At 46.5% G+C, this 16,265-nt stretch overlaps 1 protein-coding gene across 10 annotated transcripts in view; it reads left to right on the plus strand.

Moving 5' to 3' along the window:
* PTK2 (protein tyrosine kinase 2) overlaps positions 1–16,265 on the plus strand; it is a 168,706-nt gene that overhangs the window by 122,102 nt on the left and 30,339 nt on the right. For all 10 annotated transcript variants that reach the window (XM_069957045.1, XM_069957047.1, XM_069957046.1 and 7 more), the window contains 8 exons: positions 489–545; positions 6,243–6,340; positions 6,731–6,815; positions 9,721–9,821; positions 10,685–10,800; positions 11,227–11,327; positions 12,227–12,316; positions 14,185–14,389. In XM_069957045.1, coding sequence (XP_069813146.1) covers positions 489–545; positions 6,243–6,340; positions 6,731–6,815; positions 9,721–9,821; positions 10,685–10,800; positions 11,227–11,327; positions 12,227–12,316; positions 14,185–14,389 — 853 coding nt within the window. The remainder of the gene's footprint in view (positions 1–488; positions 546–6,242; positions 6,341–6,730; positions 6,816–9,720; positions 9,822–10,684; positions 10,801–11,226; positions 11,328–12,226; positions 12,317–14,184; positions 14,390–16,265) is intronic.

Here is a 16,265-nt window from a genome sequence, read left to right on the forward strand (position 1 = left end):
AATATAGAATAAGCTCCTCCCTCTACCCACAATTCCTCCATTCATTATTTCCTCCACCAGTGCAAACTGGTAACATTGAATGATAAACCCCTCTTAGTGTTGCGTTACTTTACCTTATTCTGATACATTGTGTTCTACTCCAGTCACATCCAGAGCTGCACTCATAATTTTTCTCACAGTCTCTAACCCTTTCTAATGCTTTCACATCTGCCTACCTGACACCATATAATGCACCGCACTTTTTACAGCGTTGCAATTGGGCTTTGTAGTTTTACTGTACCATAGGTTCTAGCAAAGAGGGGAAACTCATTTGGATGCAGCTTTGGATGTGATTGGAGCGTGACATCCACCACATTGGGTTCTGTAGGATTCTGCTGTCTCTCATTCTCGGGTGGTTCATATTCTTTGGTGTTTGCAGTGATTCTTCTTTCGCTATAGATATTGGGTTTTAATAGACTTCTTCTTTTTTTTGCCCTATTTCTTTGCAGAAACTGATGACTATGCAGAGATTATAGATGAAGAGGATACGTACACCATGCCTTCCAGTAAGTGCTCACATCTTACCCGTCCTGCTGGATAGAGATCCGTAACCGAGGGCTTATCCAACAGGGAATGCTGGGGGTTGTAGTTTTACAACAAAGGTGCAGGGGGAGGGGTTAAGATTTAAAGTGTAACTGTCATTAATCAATAGATATCATTAGTACAAGCTATTTTAAGAAACTCTGTAATAGGTTTAATTAAGCAAAAGAGTTTTCCTTTTATACTCAAAGAGCTGTTTTCCAGCCCCCCCCCCTCTTTCTGTGTCCATTATTCTCTATGGAGAGGGGAGGGGGATGATTGAGCACAGAGAGGAGAAAAGGCAGCCCTGCACAGCACTACATCCTGCAATCTTATCTCACCAAATTCCCAGACCAGCACTGAGGTTGCTGACTTGAGAATCCAGCTTTTTATCTGCCCAGGCAGTCTCCAAACTGCAAAGCTGCTTGTCTCCTCTTCTTGTTCACTCATCCCCCTCCCCCTCTCCCCCTCCATTGGTTATATTGGACTCAGCAAACCCCTCTTCGTTTTTCTTCTCTGTAATATAGACGGCTTTGCCAGATAATGAGCAGATAAGAAGGGAGGGGGAGGCTGCAAAACAGCTAATTGAGTACAGAAAGAGGCTTTTTTGCCCAATAAAACCTATTATAGAGTTTCTTATAACCACTTGTACTATTGATTTCTGCAAAAATATGTTAAATGGCAAAGCATTAGAAAACAAACCGGAACCAGTGGAGTTAACAGTCCCAATATGAAATGACAGCAGTGATTGTTTGGCGGTGGGGTTGTCTCATAACTGCACTATATACATTGGGACGTATCAATGAACGGCCCTGGTTGAGGCTCTAATATAGTAACCTCCCCACGAATGTTCACCTGTTACTTACTGTATACAAATAAAGCTTTATCATCGTATAATGAAGAGTTCTGCAACTTTATAATAAACATTGGGGGAGGTGATAAAAAAAAAAAAAATTCTGACGTTCTTCGAACAATCTGTCCTGCCCTCACCATAAACGTGGCTGGACGGTCATGTGTTCCCTATGGGGAAGCATAAGCCACAGCCAGACAGCTAGTTTATTCCTCTGAGAACCAGAGTGTCGGGCAGTGAAAATCCCATTAGGTCCAACTGTCATAGAGATTTGGGAGTCCCCCCATACACTTTATACTGCCAGGCGGACCCCCAGCAGCCGCTTCAGAATTGTAAGAATTATTCTTTATCAAACATATGTACAAAAAAAAAGTAGCTCATATAAGCTGCACCCAATTTTCCATAGCCCTCTTCTCATATCCATTCCTGGCTTTGGCTTCAATAATCTGTCAGATAAATCGCTCTGTGTAAACGCACCTTAAGGGTCCTTTTACACAGATTTATCTGACAGATTTTTTTTTTAAAGCCAAAGCCAGGAATGGATCTGAAAAGAAGAGAAATCTCAGTCTTTCCTTTACGATCTGTTCCTGGCTTTGGCTTCAGTAATCTGTTAGATAATTCTGTGCGTGTAGAATGACCTATTAGACTAAGCGATTTTTAACAATGAACTATCGCAGATGAGAGCTACTTGAAATCGTTCACCATATGACATAGAGCGATATTCGTTCGTTACAGTCGTTACTTCGATAGTTTACTCCATCTGATCCCAGCAATTGAAGGAACGATGTGAAATCAAACCACAAACCATGATTTTGGTGTCGGCACAAAATCAACCATCAATGACAAATAAACGATTTCTTGTTGGTCGCTGGAATGGTAAATCCCGATAAATTCGCATGGTGTCTCTGGGTGTAACAGGACTAGAGATGCGTGGACCGTCGGACTTTTGGTCCGACGGCATCTGCGCTCGATCGTGATGCCTGTGATCCCGGGTGCATAGTTGTGATCCTGGGAATATGCGGCCAGGATATTCCAGGGAATTCCAGATCGATTCCCTGGAATATCCTAGCCGCATATTCCTGGCATCGCAACTCAATCTCTAAACAGGACCCTTAGGGCCCTATTCCACGGGACGATTATCGTTTGGATAATCGTTAACGATTAACGATCTCAAACGACCGCTATTGCGAAAGACCTGAAAACGTTCACTCATTTCCATGGAACGATAATCGTTACTTATGATCGTAATTGCGATCGTTTCTCTTCGCTATTTATTCGCTATTGCGTTCGTATCTATTGAGAACGACCGAACGATGTCTTATTCAATGCGAACGATTTGCGAACGAGCAACGATAAAAATAGGTCCAGGTCTTATTAAACGATCAACGATTTCTCGTTCGGTCGTTAATCGTTAACTGCATTTCAACCGAACGATTATCGTTCAGATTCGAACGATTTAACGATAATCTGAACGATAATCGTCCCGTGGAATAGGGCCCTTAGGGCCCTATTCCACCGGACGATTATCGTTCAGATTATCGTTAAATCGTTCGAATCTAAACGATAATCGTTCGGTTGAAATGCAGTTAACGATTAACGACCGAACGAGAAATCGTTGATCGCTTTATAAGACCTGGACCTATTTTTATCGTTGCTCGTTCGCAAATCGTTCGCATTGAATAAGACATCGTTCGGTCGTTCGCAATAGATACGAACGCAATAGCGAATAAATACGGAAGAAGAAACGATCGCAATTACGATCATAAGTAACGATTATCGTTCCATGGAAATGAGTGAACGTTTTCAGGTCTTTCGCAATAGCGGTCGTTTGAGATCGTTAATCGTTAACAGTTATGCTAACGATAATCGTCCGGTGGAATAGGGCCCTTAGGGTGGTATTACACGGGCCGAGCAGGGCCCGATAATACCTGTAAACGAACGCCGATCTGCTAGGTCGTCGCTCGTTTACTGGGCCTATTACACGGCCCGATAATCGTTTAACAAGAGCTGCAAGGACATCGTTACCGATGTCCTTGCAGCCCTTGCTAAACTGGCATACATTACCCATCCACGTTCCAGGGCTGCTCCTGCCGTCCGCTTCTCCCAGGGTCCCGCGCGCTCTAGCTTCACAGCGGCCTGTCAGCTAATAGGCCGCTCAGCCAATCACAGGCCGGGACCGCCGCGGCCTGTGATTGGCTGAGTGGCCTATCAGCTGACAGGCCGCTGTGAAGCTAGAGCGCTCGCGGGACCCCGGGAGAAGCGGACGGCAGGAGCAGCCCTGGAACATGGATAGGTAATATATATCGTTAGTCGCCGCCCGTGCACCGCTATTACACGTAGCGGTGCGCGGTCGGCGCCCGACAAAAATAGGTTCTAACCTATATCAACGATCAGCCGATGATTTCAGTCTTTCCTTTATGAACTGATTTCTGTATATAGTCTTCCTGGCTTTGGCTTCAAATCTTTGGCAGATAATGTCAGATAATCTTTCTGTGTACATGGAACCTTAGGGCCCTATTACACCAACAGATTATCTGACTGTTTTTTTTGAAGCCAAAGCCAGGAATGGATTTGAAAAGAAGAGAAATCTCAGTCTAACCTTTATTACCTGTTCCCTGTTTATAGTCCATTCCTGGCTTTGGTTCAAAAAAATCTGTCCGACAATCTGTTGGTGTAATAGGACCATTATGGTCCTTTTACACGGAACGATTTATCGCTCGAATTTGCACGATAACGATCGAATTTGAACGATAACGATCGAATTTGAACGATAATCGTACGTGTAAACGCAGCGAACGATCAAACGACGAGCGATAAATCGTTCATTTTGATTTTTCAACATGTTCTCAAATAATCGTCGATCGTTCTCAAAAAATTTGCAGATCGTTCAGTGTAAACAGTCTTTCAACGATTTCACCTCGTACCTTTTCTGTACGATGTATCGTTCCGTGTAAACGCTGATCGTTATAAAAAAAAACATTGTTCATTCAAAATCGTTAATCGTGCGATCGGGCGAATTATCGCTCCGTGTAAAAGCACCATTAGACTCCAGCCGGGATCAGGTGTTTAGTGTTTGTTTCCATTCAGTGACGTTAAGCAGAGATTTTGGACTTTAATCCTTGTTCTCTTTATTATGTGATGATAAAGCTTTGTTCACATTACACAGGACATCCCGTATCCTCGCATCTCCTACTTTTCCTGAATCCATGAACTTTCACATATTTTCTATTATGTAGGAACTCTGTGTGACATCCAGAGCTGCATCCCTAGTTCTGTCACCCCCACTGTCTGACGGTATAGGAGCCTCCATCATGTCAGGCCCCACAATGCACTGCACTCTGGGGGAGTTCTGAGCGCAGCTCTGGATGTGACTGGAGCTTTCTCTGTCTTCCATTGTGAGCCTCTCCCTCCATCTTGTCTGCATGGGGTCACATATACTCTGTCGCAGCTGGCGGCCGATGTCTTGCTTTACGTGTTATTTGCGTATCCCGTGCCGTTCACTGTGTTAAGGTAGCTTGTTTTCTATTCCCTCTCTAAATGCCGATCAGAAAGCTATGGATTAGATGAAGGTAACTGCTCTGGGTGTGACTTGTGTGCTGTGTGCGCTAGGAGTTGGTGTATGCTGCTTCCTTTATGTTGCATCGGGGCATTGTTGTGAATCTCCACCTCTTTAGATCTGATTCATCTGTTACTATGTCACGTTAGAGGTCGGAGCTCTTTTTTTTCTGATCCCATCCCTTGCATGGACAGAGATACATGATAAGGTTGTCACCAATCAGAACAGAACTTAGGTTACTATAGGTAGTGGGAACCCCACTCTTAAACCAGTTAAAGTGGGGGGAAAATTCTTTCAAATTAACTGGGGTCAGAAAGTTAAACTGATTTTTCATTTACTCCTATTTACAAATTTCCTGTCTTCCAGTACTTATCAGCTGCTGTATGTCCTGAAAGAAGTGGTGTATTCTCTCCAGTGTGACACAGTGCTCTCTGCTGCTATCTCTGTCCATGTCAGGGACTGTCCATAGCAGCATAGATAACACCACCTACTCTGGGCAGTTCCTGACATGGACACAGGTGGCAGCAGAGAGCACTGTGTCAGACTGGAGAGAATACACCACTTCCTGCAGGACATAAAGCAGCTGATAAGTACTGGAACACTGGAGATTTTTTAAAGTAAGTAAATTACAAATCTATATACCTTTTTGACACCAGTTGATTTGAAAGAAAAAATAATGCTGGAGTACCCCTTTTAAAGGCTGTAATTCCTCAGCCACCACCAGAGGCAGCACACGGCAGGTGAATGTATTATTGACTACAGTGAGGGTAGAAAAAAATCCTTATGTGATGTTCTTCCCTATACAGTGTAATATAACCATATACATCATGAGTGCGAATAGGGGAGCACCCTCCTAGGATATTAGAGATGAATCCATGACCACGCTATGGAATAGATGTCACTAGTTATCTATGACCTTTGACCACCAGGTGTATTGGGTATCAACCACTAAACCACCTGATGTATAACTAGACGACCATCACTAACCCTAACCACCCCGTGTAAGATGTATAGTGTCCTATAGTGTAAGTCCATGGGATTAGGGTCATGTTGCGGATTGTACACCCTGATCATTTCCATTCACTGACAGCCGGCAGAGATGATGAAGTGTGTAGGGAAGTAGCAGAACTTTCCATTGTCCAAGGATTGGGCTTTACTCTCCTCAGTCTGGATGAGCCCTATGAGTGCTGTGCCTAGTCCCCGGCATGTCTGCTGTTTATCGGTGTATGGGCTCTTCCTCACCTCTCACCAATGATATTTCCCTGTCTGTCTGTACAGCGGGCGACTACGAGATCCAGAGAGACCGGATCGAGCTGGGAAGATGTATAGGGGAAGGACAGTTTGGAGATGTGCACCAGGGGGTCTACATGAGCCCGGTAAGTGGATGTGATGGCCGTCAGCTGCCTCTGCTGGAGAATGAGGGTTGTAGTACTATGGGAGTGCAGCTTCTTCAGAGACAATCACTCATTGTCCAGGTCAGATACAATTGTAACAAACCCTCAGCTGTGATAAGTATTTAATCTGTACCAGTTGTCAATTGTTAAAAGGAAATCCCCATAGAGTGATGGTATATCCCTAATATGTGCCATCACTTCATTTTCAGGGGGTGTTTTCCTGCTCTGAATGTAGAGATGTGTCCAGAGACCTTGTTAAGTTTGATATAAAATCTAAAAACTCTCTAGGAGCTGATAGGATGATGAGAGTTGTAGTTATTTAGCAGGTGGCCATGGTCACATCCCACTTACAGATCTCTTCTACTTTCCCAGGAAAATCCAGCCATGGCGGTCGCCATCAAAACGTGTAAGAACTGCACATCGGACAGTGTGAGGGAGAAGTTCTTACAAGAGGCCTGTAAGTCTCGTCATCCATGGATCACACGTGACGTGGCTGACATCCTATGCCTTTTTAAAGGGGTAATCCAGCGAAAATCTTTTTCTTTCTGATCAGCTGGTTTCATAAAATTATATAGATTTGTAATTTACTTCGTCTTCCAGTACTTATCAGCTGCTGCATTTCCTGTAGGAAGTGGTGTATTCCTTTCAGTGTGACACAGAGCTCTCTGCTGCCACCTCTGTCCATGACAGGGACTGTCCAGAGCAGCAGCAAATCCCCATAGAAAACCTCTTCTGCTCTGGACAGTTCCTGACATGGACAGAGGTGGCAGCAGAGAGAGCTCTGTCAAACTTGACAGAATACCCCACTTCCTGCAGGACATATAGCAGATGATTAGTACTGGAAGACTGGAGTTTTCTCTATAGAAGTAAATTACAAACCTGTGTAACTTTCTGACACCAGTTATTTTGAAAGAAAAATATTTTTACCGGAGTACCCCTTTTAATGGCTGATAACAGGGAACAATTGTATTGCTCAGCAGTGGGGTTTGTACATGAATCTGCTTATAACATGGAGGGTTGTGCACAGGTTTGCAGAGCTGTTCCGGAGCCTGAGTCCCTGTACTGATCCCTCTGATCCCCGTCCTTCTGTATTAGAGGATTTGCCATTTTCAGGGATTATAATTTTCTGCACTCTGCAGGTTTGCTGGGCGGTGACGGCCATTGCTGCCGACATGTCAGCCGGGTAGAGACAGGTGCAGAATATGTAAAGCTGCGTTATCTTTATTCAGGGCTTAGTGGCAAAACCCCCATCATCCCGAGCGCTCACAGCAAAAGGAATTAGAGAGCGATTAATGAGAAGTAATGAGCGGCCGGTGCCTCAGGAGATGTAAGCTTACAGCGGCCCTGACAACTGCAGGATTAGCCCTCCACCTCCCGCTCACCGGCAGATCCGCTCTCTTATATCCGACAGGTTTCCTCATTCCTGTTCAGTGCGGATGTGTCAGGTGTCTAAGGGGGCAAAGTACTGGGGGGGGGGGGGCAGGAATCGCAAGCTTTCTGAGTGACTGAGGAGGCAAGACTCACAGGCTTTCTGAGTGGGTGAGGAGGCAGGACTCAAAGGCTTTCTGAGGAGGCTGGGTCTCTCAATCTTTCTGAGAGGGCGAGGAGGCAGGACTCACAGGCTTTCTGAGTGGGTGAGGAGGCAGGACTCACAGGCTTTCTGAGTGGGTGAGGAGGCAGGACTCACAGGCTTTCTGAGGAGGCTGGGTCTTTCAATCTTTCTGAGAGGGTGAGGAGGCAGGACTCACAGACTTAGAGTGGGCGACGAGGCAAGACTAACAGGCTTTCTGAGGAGGCTGGGTCGCTCAATCTTTCTGAGTGGGTGAGGAGGCCGGGTCTCTCAATCTTTCTGAGAGGGCGAGGAGGCAGGACTCACAGGCTTTCTGAGTGGGTGAGGAGGCAAGACTCACAGGCTTTCTGAGTGGGTGAGGAGGCAGGACTCACAAGCTTTCTGAGTGGGTGAGGAGGCAGGACTCACAGGCTTTCTGAGTGGGTGAGGAGGCAGGACTCACAAGCTTTCTGAGTGGGTGAGGAGGCAGGACTCACAGGCTTTCTGAGTGACTGAGGAGGCAGGACTCACAGGCTTTCTGAGTGACTGAGGAGGCAGGACTCACAGGCTTTCTGAGTGGGTGAGGAAATCGGGCATGCGGGGGGGCCGGGGCGGCGATCGGGCATGTCGGCGGTGCAGGGGTTTAAGGGGCCGGGGCTGTAAGCTGCGGGCGGCCGGCGGCGGTGCAGGCTTTAAAGGGGCCGGGTCCCATGCACGCTGCGTGTATGGGACTCATTGAGATTCACAGTACAGGATCCGCAGCTGATTTCGCTGCAAACTCGCAGCATGAAAAACAGCTGTGGATCAGGTAGGTGTGAACGCACCCTAAGGGAGAAGAAAGTCCCATGACATTACAAAAAAGTAGGCGTGTGAACATAATAAACAAACTAAACTTACTTATCCCCATAGTGCCGCTTCTGGGTCCAGCAGACAGCCGCCGGCCTCCAGCTCTTCCAGCTGCAACGCCACATGGCCGGCTGAGTGGCTGTCCACTCAGTCAATCAGTGACTGGGGCGGGACACCACTGCAGTCACTGTCTGGCTGAGCGGGCAATCACTTAGCCGGCTATGACATTACAGCTGGAAGGGCCAGGTACATGACGTGCCCAGATTCCAGCCAAAAAGGACATTCGGTGGCCGTCAGCGTGACCCAGGAGCAGCGAAACTGAGGTAGGGGAAGGGTAAGTAAGGAGGAAGGCCATTCATGTGAACAGCCGGCATGTCATTCCCCAGCAGAAGCACTTATAGTAAAGGAGATCCCTTTGACTGTACACCCCCATTAGACTTCCAGCACAAGATGTGCCCAGGAACAATGACTAGATACATGGTAGACAGAGAACATGAGAACCTTTCATTATGCAATGGTTTTGCTTTATATTTAGCCCGTACACATTTATTCACAAGAGAGAGGTAGAAAAGCTGCCACCAGACATTTCTGGCAGTGGCTTATCTCCCAGCAGAACAATAGATCGGGCAGGATCTCAAGTCACCATGGAGTCCTGGCCTAAAACTGCCTGTAGATGTGCCAGATCCTCTGCTGAGACCTCATCCGGATCATACTGGTCTCTGGTGATGGTAGAAGCGGATGATGGATCAGTGTTTTTCTTGCACCTGTCAGCTTTGGATGATTCAGACTGGATTACCACCTGGGGGCGCTGTAGTATCCATTCCATTTGTGTGTGATACAGATTGCCATCATCTGTGAGTCACCCATGACGGATACAATGTTACCGCTCTGTGACCTGTAGGCCGTATTGCTTAACTAATGATACATTGTATTAGGATTTATTCATTATCGTCTTCTCTCTCTGCAGTAACCATGCGTCAGTTCGATCATCCGCATATTGTGAAATTAATTGGGGTGATCACAGAGAACCCAGTGTGGATAATCATGGAGCTGTGTACGCTGGGGGAGGTAAGCCTGATAGCATAGCCACAACCTCAGTTATACTCACACACCATTACATGACTGGTTGTGTACGTACAATCACTGATCCTGAGTTACATCCTGTATTATACTCCAGAGCTGCACTCACTATTCTGCTGGTGGGGTCACTGTGTACATAAATTATATTACTGATCCTGAGTTACATCCTGTATTATACTCCAGAGCTGCACTCACTATTCTGCTGGTGGGGTCACTGTGTCCATACATTACATTACTGATCCTGTACTGATCCTGTATTATACTCCAGAGCTGCACTCACTATTCTGCTGGTGGGATCGCTGTGTACATACATTACATTACTGATCCTGAGTTGCATCCTGTATTATACTCCAGAGCTGCACTCACTATTCTGCTGGTGGGGTCGCTGTGTACATACATTACATTACTGATCCTGAGTTGCATCCTGTATTATACTCCAGAGCTGCACTCACTATTCTGCTGGTGGGGTCGCTGTGTACATACATTACATTACTGATCCTGAGTTACATCCTGTATTATACTCCAGAGCTGCACTCACTATTCTGCTGGTGGGGTCGCTGTGTACATACATTACATTACTGATCCTGAGTTACATCCTGTATTATACCCCAGAGCTGCGCTCTCTATTCTGCTGGTGGGGTCACTGTGTACATACATTACTGATCCTGTACTGATCCTGAGTTACATCCTGTTTTATACTCCAGAGCTGCACTCACTATTCTGCCGGTGGGGACACATTACTGATCCTGTACTGATCCTGAGTTACATCCCGTATTATAGTGCGGAGCTGTTGAGCATTTGCCCCTCTGAGGTTCACTTTGAAGTGTTATGTTTTCTTCTTACATTTTCAGCTGCGATCATTCTTACAAGTCCGTAAATACAACCTGGATCTGGCGTCGCTGATCCTCTACGCCTACCAGCTCAGCACAGCACTGGCCTACCTGGAGAGCAAGCGCTTTGTACATAGGTGAGAGCGGCCGATCCTCTATGCTGTATTTACACTCTAGGGATACAAGGTTTGTGTCTGGTTCCATAAGATGATGAGGATCACATGATTACAGCTCATGCACAAGACTGATAGAAGTCAGTACACCCCTGGACATGGATGAAAGGCCGAAACCGGCTTATAGTGAGCAAAAAGCCAATGAGGCAGCCAGTGCAGCAACTAAAATAATCACAGAGCGACAGTGACCCCTGCTGGTGAATGTGTGGAAGTGACATTAGCACTGTGCTGCCGATCTCCAGACAGTTCATTGCTATAGGCAATGGCCTGTTCCCCATTCATGATCTCCAAATTGCTGCCAATGGGAGCTCCATGTTCTATGTTATATATTCTGTATACTCAGTATCTTTATGGCACTGATGGTCTTTTTATTAATGGTTTATTTTTCAGGGATATTGCAGCTAGAAATGTGTTGGTCTCAACTTCCGACTGCGTCAAGTTAGGAGATTTTGGACTTTCACGTTATATGGAAGACAGTACATATTATAAAGGTAAGGATACACATGAGCAGGGATGTAATGGGTCTTGTCCCAGGAAGGTACATTGTATGAACACTTTCCATGATCACTTATGGCACATATGTGTATTGTAGAAGTCAGGACCCCCAGGTATCAGCCAAAGAACTTCTGCAGGAGCTGCACCCATCAACTCTGTGCAGCTTTGATTCAATATATGTAATATATATATATAATATATAATATAGCACTTACATATTCTGCAGCACTGTACAAAGCCTGTCATAGCTCATGTATGGCCACCCTTACAGAACCAGCGTTATTCCCTATGGAGGAGCGCTCTTTTGCATACTTCCCATGAAGCATTGTGTAAGGGCCCTATTCCACCGGACGATTATCGTTCAGATTATCGTTAAATCGTTCGAATCTAAACGATAATCGTTCGGTTAAAATGCAGTTAATGATTAACGACCGAACGAGAAATCGTTGATCGCTTTATAAGACCTGGACCTATTTTTATTGTTGCTCGTTCGCAAATTGTTTGCATTGAATAAGACATTGTTCGGTCGTTCGCAATAGATACGAACGCAATAGCAAATAAATAGCGAAGAAAAAACGATCATAAGTAACGATTATCGTTCCATGGAAATGAGTGAAAGTTTTCAGGTCTTTTGCAATAGCGGTCGTTTGAGATTGTTAATCGTTAACGATTATGCAAACGATAATCGTCCAGTGGAATAGGGCCCTTAGTCTTTATACATGGCTGGGACTCCTCATTGAGACCCAGTACCATCAGGATATATGGAGACGCATATGCAGAAATAGTTATTTAGGATTTCATTCTGTGTTGTGAACATTTTTCCGTTTTCCCAGGTAATTTTTATGGTTTCCCAGTTCTGACCGTAACCTGAATGTGTTTTTTCCTCATTTTGCAGCTTCCAAAGGTAAACTGCCTATTAAATGGATGGCTCCCGAATCCATAAACTTCCGGCGCTTTACCTCAGCGAGTGATGTGTGGATGTTCGGTGAGTGGTTCCCTCGAAAACAGCCTTGTCTGTACACAAGAAACCTCTTTTGCCTAATAAAACCTATTACAGAATTTCTCAAAATCACTGGTACTGTTGAGTTCTGCAAAAATATTTTAAATGATAGCCATACTTTAAGGAATACAAGTGTATCCAGGTTGTGACTCCTGTACCTCCCTAACACTGTCACTACATTGTGTGCAGCCCGAAAAGATGGCAGAGGTGCTGCACAGCCTCATTCATCTGAATGGAGCGGTGGTGCACTTTCCTGCACAGCTCTAGTCCTAGAGAAGTAGTACCAAGCCCAGGAGGCCATTTCTGTTTCTTACACTCTTAGGCTATGTTCACACTTTGTAAGAGACCGGCCGTTCTGTGACCCGGTTGGGTCACGGAACGGCCGGTCTCAGAAAAGATCATCCCGGAACATCTTTAGCACTGCTGAGTTCTGATGGGGGCCCATCAGTGCGTGCCTGCATCAGAACTCCCCACTGCATACAATGGAAGGTGCGGCCGGAGCCGCACCCTCCATTGTGTGAACTGACAGGGTTTTTTGCAGCAGCTTTTCATTGAATAGCTAGGATTCTCTCAACCTTCAGCACAAAGTAAGTTCCGTACTATTCACGGCCGTTGCAACACGGCCTTACTGCTAACCCCTTCACACTTTTAAAGGGGTTTAACACTCATTCCTTTTCTACAGCATAAGTGTATGATCATGGGTGTTCCAGTCCATTGTGGGGACTAGGTACCCATTTTCTGGCATCCAGCTACTGTGACTTATGTCATCTTGTAATATTCCCCCTTTCTGTTCTTAAAGGGCAATGTTTTTCTTTTAAATCAACTGGTGTCGGAAAGCGCCAGAGATTTGTAATTTACTTCTGTTACAAAATCTCAAGTCTTTCAGTACTTATCTGCTGTATGTGCTACATATCTATGTCTGTGTCTATGGCATACAGCAGATGATAAGTTCTGGAATATTTCAGATTTTTTAATAGAAGTAAATGACAAATATCTGGAACTTTCAGACACCAGTTGATTTGAAAGAAAAAAAATCACAGGAGTTGCCCTTTAAGGATAAACGTCAATGGTTAGATATAACCCCTTTAATACATATTAGGGTTTGCTACAAGGTAAAGAGGGGATATATAAAGGTATATACATAGTCATTACATATCACTACAAATTATTCTTCAAGGGTGTCTCCACCTTTTGAGAGACTACAACCCCCAGCATGCTGAGGTTTGCTCTTGCAGGTTTGCATTTTGGTGGCAGCAGGGGTTGTAGTCTCTCCCCTTGTCACCTCTGTTTGGCTATGACTGAGCCAGATGATGAATTTGTCTTCCTCCTCCGGGTGGACGGATGGGGATGATAAATTATTGCGGATCGCCCTATAAAAACAAACTCTCACCCTCTCGGCATGAACGTGGCCGGTGCCAGCAGATGACAGGACTCGGTTACTGGGGGGCCGGACTCCCCTCTCTTGTTCACAAGTCGCCTTTTATGGACAAAGTCTCTTCTGTGTGAGACGTTCCCTGGCATGACATCTAATTATCATAGCACTCTGCAACCTGTTCTCAAACTACAACTCCCAGCATGCCTGACAGGACCCGCCTTTGTAAAGTTCTTCAACTTTTGCAATATCGTATATAAACATCCTGATGCAGACATAATCCTTCTCACTGCTGAGGGTTTGTTACAGTCGTGTTCCATCTAAGCAATCCTGTGAGCTAAACAGGCTGATCCATTGTTGCAAACGTATTTTCTGTTCTACACTTATGAGGGAACCATATTTATTTTACTATGATCTGTAATATCTGATAATCCGGCACCTGTCTGCTGTATTTCATGTCTTTCTCTTCTTGTCCTCGCAGGTGTGTGTATGTGGGAGATCTTAATGTACGGAGTGAAGCCTTTCCAGGGCGTGAAGAACAATGATGTGATTGGCCGGATAGAGAACGGCGAGCGCCTTCCCATGCCGCCCAACTGCCCCCCTACTCTCTATAGCCTTATGACAAAGTGCTGGGCGTACGACCCAAGCCGGAGGCCGCGGTTTACAGAGCTCAAAGCACAACTAAGGTAAGAGAGACCCTGGGCTTATAATCCCATCAATAGGATGGCCACCGAATAACGTTACAGACACATGGAATAATGTTTTGCTTGTTTGAACAAATTGTACTCCTCTGCGATGCACAAATCTTCTGTCCTGTTAATAACGTCCGGGAACGGCCTAGTCTGTGGTAACTTCTGTTGACATAAATAGGGGGGAAATTATGCAAACGACAGACCTGTAGGAAGCCATGTTTATCTGTTTTCTGTATGTAATATATTTGTTCCTATTCACCAACCACAAGGCAAGAGAAGGAAGCAAAGAGGATCTTTCCAAACGTTTTCATCTACAGAGATGACCCTTTATATTCTGCGGTCTGTCACACTGGCATGGTGTCATTATCTGGCGGTAATAATAATAATGGTTCTTGCTGTACTTCACCTCCCGTCCCCCCCACCCTGTGTTATACGTCCAGCTAGCCGTGTGTAGCCTTATATAGATATTCCCTTCACACCTATGGAAGTGAGATGTAAACACGCCGCCCGCCACCGCTGCACATGGAATTATACTGCCATCTCGCAGCTTCCATTCCTCGCTGTGCTAAATATTTACCAGCCGAGCCATAAATCATACGGCCGGATGTTACTGTGAGGGATGAGCGGGCTGGGCAGTGTCGGGGGTCGCGAGGCAGGCAACATGGTATGTGGGGGTGGGGGGTTGGGCGAGACAGTACAGGGGAGGGTGGTGTATCCATCGGGGACAGTACAGGGGAGGACGGTGTATAAATCATCGGGGACAGTACAGGGGAGGGCGGTGTATCCATTTGGGACAGTACAGGGGAGGGCGGTATATCCATCCGGGACAGTACAGTGTACCCATCAGGACAGTACAATACAGAACGGTGTGTCTATTAGGGACAGTACAGGGGAGGGTGGTATATCCATCCGGGACAGTACAGTGTACCCATCGGGACAGTACAATACAGAACGGTGTATCTATTAGGGACAGTACAGGGGAGGGCGGTGTATCCATCGGGGATAGTACAGGGGAGGGCGATGTATCCATCAGGGACAGTACAGGGGAGGGCGGTGTATCCATCGGGGACAGTACAGTGTATCCATCTGGAACAGTACAGGGGAGGGCGGTGTATCCATCGGGGACAGGACAGTGTATCCATCTGGAACAGTACAGGGGAGGGTGCTGTATCCATCGGGGACAGTACAGGGCAGGGCAGGGCAGGGCGGTGTATCCATCGGGGGCAGGGCGGTGTATCCATCGGGGACAGGACAGTGTATCCATCAGGAACAGTACAGGGGAGGGCGCTGTATCCATCGGGGACAGTACAGGGCAGGGCGGTGTATCCATCGGGGGCAGGGCGGTGTATCCATCGGGGACAGGACAGTGTATCCATCAGGAACAGTACAGGGGAGGGCGCTGTATCCATCGGGGACAGTATAGGGGAGGGTGGTGTATCCATCGAGGACAGTATAGGGGAGGGTGGTGTATCCATCGGGAACAGTACAGGGGAGGGTGGTGTATCCATTAGGGACAGTACAGGGGAGGGTGGTGTATCCATCGGGACAGGGGGGGGGGGGGTATCCATCGGGGACAGTACAGGGGAGGGCGGTGTATCCATCGGCACAGAAGGGTGTATCCATCAGGGACAGTATAGGGGAGGGCGGTGTATCTATCGGGAACAGTACAGGGGAGGGCGGTGTATCCATCGGGACAGAAGGGTGTATCCATCAGGGACAGTACAGGGGAGGGCGGTGTATCCATTGGGAACAGTACAGGGGAGGGCGGTGTATCCATCGGGAACAGTACAGGGGAGGGCGGTGTATCCATCGGTACAGAAGGGTGTATCCATCGGGGACAGTACAGGGAAGGGCGGTGTATCCATCGGGG

Source organism: Dendropsophus ebraccatus, chromosome 2 (genome assembly GCF_027789765.1).
Source record: "Dendropsophus ebraccatus isolate aDenEbr1 chromosome 2, aDenEbr1.pat, whole genome shotgun sequence".
Taxonomy (NCBI): Eukaryota; Metazoa; Chordata; class Amphibia; order Anura; family Hylidae; genus Dendropsophus; species Dendropsophus ebraccatus.